At 35.4% G+C, this 7,410-nt stretch overlaps 1 protein-coding gene across 3 annotated transcripts; it reads right to left on the bottom strand.

Moving 5' to 3' along the window:
- LOC109235785 lies at positions 619–7,083 on the bottom strand. Of its 3 annotated transcripts, none has more exons than XM_019402035.1 (4): positions 6,742–7,083; positions 6,502–6,642; positions 6,204–6,408; positions 619–981 (listed from the first exon to the last, which is right to left on the bottom strand). In XM_019402035.1, the coding sequence occupies exons 1-4, from the start codon at positions 6,967–6,969 to the stop codon at positions 800–802; spliced, it is 756 nt and encodes a 251-aa protein (XP_019257580.1). In that variant the 5' UTR covers positions 6,970–7,083; the 3' UTR covers positions 619–799. The 3 variants fall into 3 exon arrangements, with proteins under 3 accessions (XP_019257580.1, XP_019257581.1, XP_019257582.1); XM_019402036.1 differs by having other exon boundaries at positions 899–1,338; XM_019402037.1 differs by lacking the exon at positions 619–981 and adding an exon at positions 1,346–2,100.

Here is a 7,410-nt window from a genome sequence, read left to right as displayed (position 1 = left end):
CATCAGGAAAGTATGGAAGATGATACCTGCAGCTATTTTTTGGAGCATTTGGAATGAGAGAAACAACAGGTGTTTTAATGGAGTATCAACTTCTCCCCACAAACTCAAGGCTAGATGCCTCGTGTATTTGTATAGCTGGGCTTATCTATCCCCTATAGACTCCCCGGATAGTTTTTTAAATTTTGTTAGCTCCCTAGTACTTGTATAAACATTTGTAAGGAGCTAACAATTGCTACACTCTTTTGTAACTTCTGCATCTTCTTGATGCCATCAATAAAACCAATTACTTCATCCAAAAAAAAAAAAAAAATTGATGAAGTATTGAAAGTGCCCAAGAAGATTATCACTTGCCTATATAGAATATTATCTAGCAATTCAAAAACACAAGGAACGAGATACAAGTTGCAAAGACGACCAAGTTAGATATTTTATATGTAACTCAGATTGTAAGAACATGCTGAAGACACTTAAGCAAAAGTGCATCGACAACCCACACGAACCTAGACCTAAATGTAGGAAACCTCAGGTTCATATTGCGAAAACTCGCCAAAGCGTTAAAGCTAAAAATTGTGCAAAAGATCAAAAAGGTCAGAATGTCTTTGGGCCTTCCCAATAGTGATCCACACAAATAAACCTTCGAGCAAAATCAAATGGAGAATATGGTCAATGGTTACAATTACATTTTCAAACCAAACACATCAAGAAACAGTTAGTATCCAAACTAGGCCAACTTATACTTATGCTGGAAACAATGGTAAGTATCTGGCAGGAATAATAGCCAAAAGGCATCAGCAAGCTCTTAGTAAAATTCATAATAGCATGAAAGCAAACATAAAATATGTTTTTCTCTCCAATAAAACATTTGGGTATTTTGAGCTTCGCGACATATACTAGCCCAGCCAACAAGTTGTAGCCTGTTAAGTGAGGTATGCAAACAGTGGCAAATCCCAACTCCTTTAAATGTCATGCAATTGTCAACATCTGAACGGTGTTCCATTTACAGGTCAGTAACACTAACGGGGTGGGGGGAGAGAGCTGACAGTGGAAACTTGAGTGAAAAAAAATTTCAACTTAAAAATTTCCGAAGTTGTATCAACGACAGGAAATGTAGATTTTGAAATTTGTCCATCATATTTGGTAATGAATGACTGAGCTTAATGGCCTCGGCTCTTCCTTCCATTATGAGGGAGAAGGGGGAGGGAAAAATCTGATTGGATTGTGTATATCTAATATTTTCATGATGTCCTCAAGACCTTGTGAAGACTTGATTAAAGCAATGTTTGCTAGTGCAATTTCCGGTTGCTCTTCTTTGGTTTGTCTGGTTACCCTTAAATGGACCTAAAAGAGGAAAGATAAAGAAGCATATGCAACTTGTGGCTACAAAGTACTATTAATAAGTTAATCTATGTTTCCATCAGCTTTCCACTGAGTTATGGAATTTACTATATCTATCAGAGGTCATCCATTGAACCTTAACATGTACAACAATATTCAAAGTATATAATTACGAAGGGCTCAGTAATTTACTAGTGTGTATTTGGTTGTGTTTAAAAGAAAAGGTAATACTTTCAAAATTTGAAGTAAAATTGATATTCTTCTCTCTGCCCACACGTGTCAGAGATAATCTAAACTAAACAATCAGCACAATCAGCTGCTCAACGAATTAACTGCTCTTAGTACTGTGTAATGCAGAAAGAAGCCTAAACTTCACCTTATCCAAAAAAAACATATATTACAGCACGAAGCCTCTTCATCAGGAATAAATGTGACTGAAAAGACTGGACTGAAAATATAAAACTTAAAGAAAGAACTTTCTTTGGTAAGAAAGAAAACAGAATTTAGTCCACCCCGCTATGAAGAAGAGTAACAATTCAAGAAGTTTAACATTATTCACATGTTTTTATTTTTCTGATAAATTCTAGGCTTTTATTGTAGGTTATGCCTCTTCTAAGTCCTCAATATGGTTATTAAGCTTCATACATATATTAAATAATGGTTTACATGGAATAAAAAGGCTTATTTCTTACATTATTATAGCTGGCATCGTCATTGGCCTAGTATTGACCAAAATTGCTTCTTAGGAAAGCCAGTCTTGCTAAGCTGCTAAAGAGGTGGTTACATCAGATGCTAATCATTTGTACCAGAGGCTACGCTACTGCAAAAGAACAATCTTGGGAAAATTTCAATAAATATTTCTATAGGTCATGAAAAGTGAAAACTGCTGGATTTTGCATAGGACTTGTGAGTTAGAGAACTAAACGGGGGATGAAAGAGCTTATATTTGTGCATTATTCTCCACGGCGTTGGGAAAATATAACTGGAGTTTATTGGTGCTTATATGTGAAATTTCTGTTATGCATTCACTAAAGGAGATCAAAGTAATTCAGATCTAATCCAGCTGTTTAAGAAAATGAGAAACAAATACTTCAGTGCAGAATGTTCATACATGTTCCATGCACGTTATGTTGTCAAAGTCAACGTGTTCCTTGAGAAAAAAATAGGTGCTTCTCATGAGCCCATATCTGGACTATCTCAAGTTGGCCGAATACTTCTTATGATCCTAACCAATTAATTAGCTGAACTTGCTACGAAAATGCTACTTGAGTGCATATGTAATTAAATGTCCTTCCTTTTCAGTTTGAGTAATGGGCAATTTGTATCAACTTAAAAATAAATGTTACACTATATAATTCTGCACTCAATCTACATTCAGCAACTTATATGTGGTTTTTTGATAAGGATCACCAACTTATATGTCTAATCAAGGTTATTTGTCATCGTAATATCATGATCAGCATATATGCAGATTATCCTGGGCACAAAGGCGTCAAGATGCCAATATTTTGGCAGGTAGCATACATAGTTAAATAGGATTTAAGCCTATACCCAGAAAGAAACTCGACACTTTTAATTCGTGTCAAAACATAAAAGTTTATCACAGTTGAATAGTATAACACTTCACTATCCATTACAGGGAAAAAACAGAGATTAATGGAGTTGGCAATGTTGGTGAGAAGGGGTTAAAACATTCCGAAAAAGATCTAAGTTCTGTATAAGTATCCGGTATGGGCACGTGTAGCTTTTTGTCAAATTTTTTTGTACTTCGTAGAATCTACACGTACTCATACTCGTGTCACGCCTGTTTGATATTGATATTCATCAAAGCAAAAAAATGATTGACATATAAATAGATTTATGGCTTAATAAATAGTGAATGACCACATGACTTTCAAGATAAAATTAGTGAATGCAGTGACTATGTGGGAGATAAGTTGATAAAACTGAAGATTGTGATGGAATTTAGTGACTTATAGATGTCTCTCGTGAGTGACAAAAGAAGGCATGTGTACTAATATAAGGTGATTTACGGTTGGAGATTAGTGCTAAAGAAGAAATTATGCATCATATTACTTTGATTTGTTTTTACATATATATTTACCTTATAGAACTGAGTTAAGTCTTTCGGGATCAAATGAGATCTGATTTTTATCTGTGAAAGGTCTAGTGTTTATTTGGGAAAACAATGAAGTGATAAAACTCATTCCACATCATGATGCTGATTTCTAACCAAATTAATTGAAGGCGAGAAGGCTTAACGGTTAGACCTTTTTTCAGAGTTACTGGCTCAGTGAGAGGAAAAGGAATATAAATCCCAGCGGAGACAGGCCCCGTGATTCCCCAAACCAGCTCCTGGCCTTACCCGGCGGAACCGGCCGAAAAATACAAAAAAAAAAAACAAAAAATTTCCATCTGCCTACGCCTTGGTGGGAAAAGTTATCCAACGCTGTGGGAGCAAGCCGGTATCTGGTGAAATAGTCGGCGTGCGTCCAAGCTGGCTCGGACACCACCGTCATAACACACACACACACACACATATATATATATATATATATGGCACAATAACAGAATAGCCTGGGAGACCATTGTACTTATTCCGGTTTGTCATCCCGGTCCTTGTAATCCACAAAGTTTCATCTGGACACTTATATTTATCAAAATATACTACTTAAAACTCCTCTGACCGTTGACTGAACATACGTGGCAACTTGATGGCTGAGGTGGACAAAATGTGTGTATTTCACGCATATAACATGCGTGAGTATGAATATTAAAACGAAAAATAATTAAAACATTAAGAAAGAACGTTTTAAAATAAAAGAAAAAGACAAGACAAATTAGAAAAGAAAATTAGACAAAACCCAAAAATGAAAAACTCCAGTTCGCTGAATCCCTGTCGTTCTCCTCCTCATCGCCTGCCTCCCTCTCTCAAAAAGTAAATAAAGGATAAAGATCACTTAGATCTAAAAAACACAGATATTCTGTTCTCAGAAGAAAAAAAGTTTGGTCTTTCATAAACTAAATACCGAAATTCATTCACAACTGTTTCTCCCAACACCATATCCAAATATACATGCATGTTTTCCATTAATTAAACCAAAATGTAAAAGCAACCCGTTCCAATCTGAATGCTTTTAGCATCTGGAACTTCGTTTTGGCAATGTATGAATATTCAACAATTTTTGTATATTACACCATATCAATGTTCAAACTTAGTTTCACCCAGCTCCTTTGACTAAAAAATGAAGCCTTAAATATCAATTGCTTTGAGCCTTAAAATAGAGTTTCTTGTGTCTAAATCATAAATTGTTTGAGTTTTAGTAATCCTCAAGCTAAACCTACCGATTCTTGAAAGAGAAACCATTGGTGGAGGATGGGGGGTGGCGGCGATGGGGGTTGGGTGGAAAAGAAAGAAATGAAAAAGATGAAGAGGGAGGAGGAAAGAGAAAATGGAGTGAATATCAGTTTTTTTTAAAAGTAGTTTCTGTCGGAAAAAAAAATTGTAATAATAAAAATTATGTGGCATATTTTATATGATGTGGATATAAATCTCAGCGTGATTAAGCAACACGTAGGGTCAAAAGGGCTTAAAATTGTATATTTTAATAATTATAAGTGTNATATATATATATATATATATATATATATATATATATATATATTAACAATCAAAGAGGAACATGTAGTATAGAAAGTGAAACAAATTTGATGAGCAGAGGAAAGCTTTGCCCTTCGTTTTCCTTCCCTATGTGCCACTTTTGAAGATTTTAAAGGTGCATGTTATTTAATTAGGGGTACAGCATCAGTTCAGTTGCATGCTTCAGGAGAGAAGGAACAAATGGCATAAGATTTCCTTGTTTACTGCAAGATTAAATTACTCCGCCTGTACTTTCTATCTGAAAGTTACTATCAATTTTTTGAAACCCAAATAATAAATTTCATGAAATTTTCAAGAATCAATTTCATGTAGATATTAAAACACAACAGTTTTGCTTGTTAAAGAATGCATAAACTCCTAAAACCAGTTCTTCGATTTTACAAGTTTCTTTCTATCTAAAATCCATTTGCCACTGAAAGTGCGTTAAGAGGTTAAATAGTACTTGATACACCAAGTCTTTAGGCTCCATTTGTGTAACCCAAGAGAAAATGATTATTTTCACTATGAATTTAAAAGTAACCATTTTGGCTGACATGAACATTAAAGGAAAAATGAGAAAGACAAGTAGAATTACTCTGGCTGATTCCCCTAAGAGGTTATGGAATCATATAAAAATGATAATTGTATTCGATTATGGAAGATGTATGGTGCAGGCAATAAATTCTGAAATATGAGTTCTCTCCATTAAGCCCGATCACCAAGGGTAGGACGGTTACAATAACTGATTTCCTTGGAGGAGACAATTGACAAACGTCTTAGAGCTAATGATGGAATTTTCACAGTCAAACCACATCAGGGTTAGTCTTAAACATTAATCATACCGAGGAGTATGGTTTCCTGGTCTTTCTCTCTTCTTTTGTTTTCTCCTTTTTGGGAGAATAAGTCATCGTGGGTTGACCCATGATGCCGGTTGGAAGCAAATAATAGGGTTTTATAGGTCATAACACAATCAACATTTAGGTGTGATTTCTCGTCGATGTGCTAATAAATGGTGTAGCTCTTGCATGCAGTAGCAGCGACATATCTTGTACATCATCAGCTGTTTAAATTTGCTTTTGTCTACAACTGATAGGCTTACCTTACCACAACATCCCCACCCAAAAGAAGGCCCACAAAGTGCGCAGTTTTCAAAAGAGGGCATAATATTGATACAAGAAATTATTCTATTCCAAATAACAAACTAGAAAGTGCAGAGTACAAAGTTTACCTTCACTACTTAAGGATTTCTTAAGCCTGCAAAATTCCACCTTGCTGGTTTCATCAATTCCATTCCACACCAATGCTTGAAATGTCTTAACAGCATCAGCATCATCAGTGTCAGTATCACTGGCTTTAAAGGTGAAATAATACCATGCCCCCGCAGCATATGATACGTTTACCCTCACAATATCCACGAACTCATACTTTTTAGCCTAGAAAGAAGACAGCCAAAAAAAAATCAATTGCAGTCAATATTAGCTTCGATATAACCATTTCAAACCAAAAGAACAAAGCAAAGCATTTACATTCAATGAATTGAACAATCCAATAGCCATGTTGCAGAGGTCAGTGTATCTCTTTTTTTTCTCTGGATTCTTCAGGTAACTCCGTAGCTGTGAAATTGGAGCATGAAAAGATGTACCCGGGTGGACAGAGAAATCAAAACCCTATTGCACAATCAACACGGAACAATTAAAAGTAACTCATCAATGAACAATAACAGGGTAAAGCATACAATAATTAATAGCATAATAGTAGCTACCAACCTCGCTCTCATCCAGCTCCTTGTAATACTGGTCCCAGACATGGCGATTCGTATCATCGACTTCAGAATCATCGGAGTAGTAGATCACAGCGTCGTCGCTTTCCTCAGAATCATTTGAATCTACTCCTCCATCATCAACTTCTTCTTCACTTATACTCTCTTCTCCCTCTGTCAACGTCCGCTTCCTCCCACGAGAAGAAAATTCATGCGGTATCTCCTGCTCCGCCATCGCAATAGAATTGATTTTAGCCCTAATCCACAAAAACCTTTTTCCCTAATTTCGACCTGTCTGCAAAGTTCCTTTTTTTTCCCGCTAAAAGCAATAATGCGCACGTCCACACTCTTTATCCCAAACTGTTTGGCTGGCCTTCCTATTATATGGAGTCAAAAATCTTTTTTATTTCTATTTCTTTGCAAATTTACATCTCTTTTTTTTTTTTTTTGGTTGAGGAAATGGAAATATATTAATGCTAAAGTTGGTTAATAGTTAATACCATTATCCCACAGAAATGCCACTTAGGAGTCATTTGATAGAGTGTATAAGAATAATACTAAATATGGTGTATTATTAATGCAGAGATTAGTAACAAAAATTAATTATGCTAGATTACCTTTAATCGACCGTTTGATTTGGTGTATTAAAAATTTTGAAAGGGTAGTTCTGTTTTTG

Source organism: Nicotiana attenuata, chromosome 12 (genome assembly GCF_001879085.1).
Source record: "Nicotiana attenuata strain UT chromosome 12, NIATTr2, whole genome shotgun sequence".
Classification (NCBI taxonomy): Eukaryota; Viridiplantae; Streptophyta; class Magnoliopsida; order Solanales; family Solanaceae; genus Nicotiana; species Nicotiana attenuata.
This window is presented reverse-complemented; position numbering and strand designations above follow the sequence as displayed.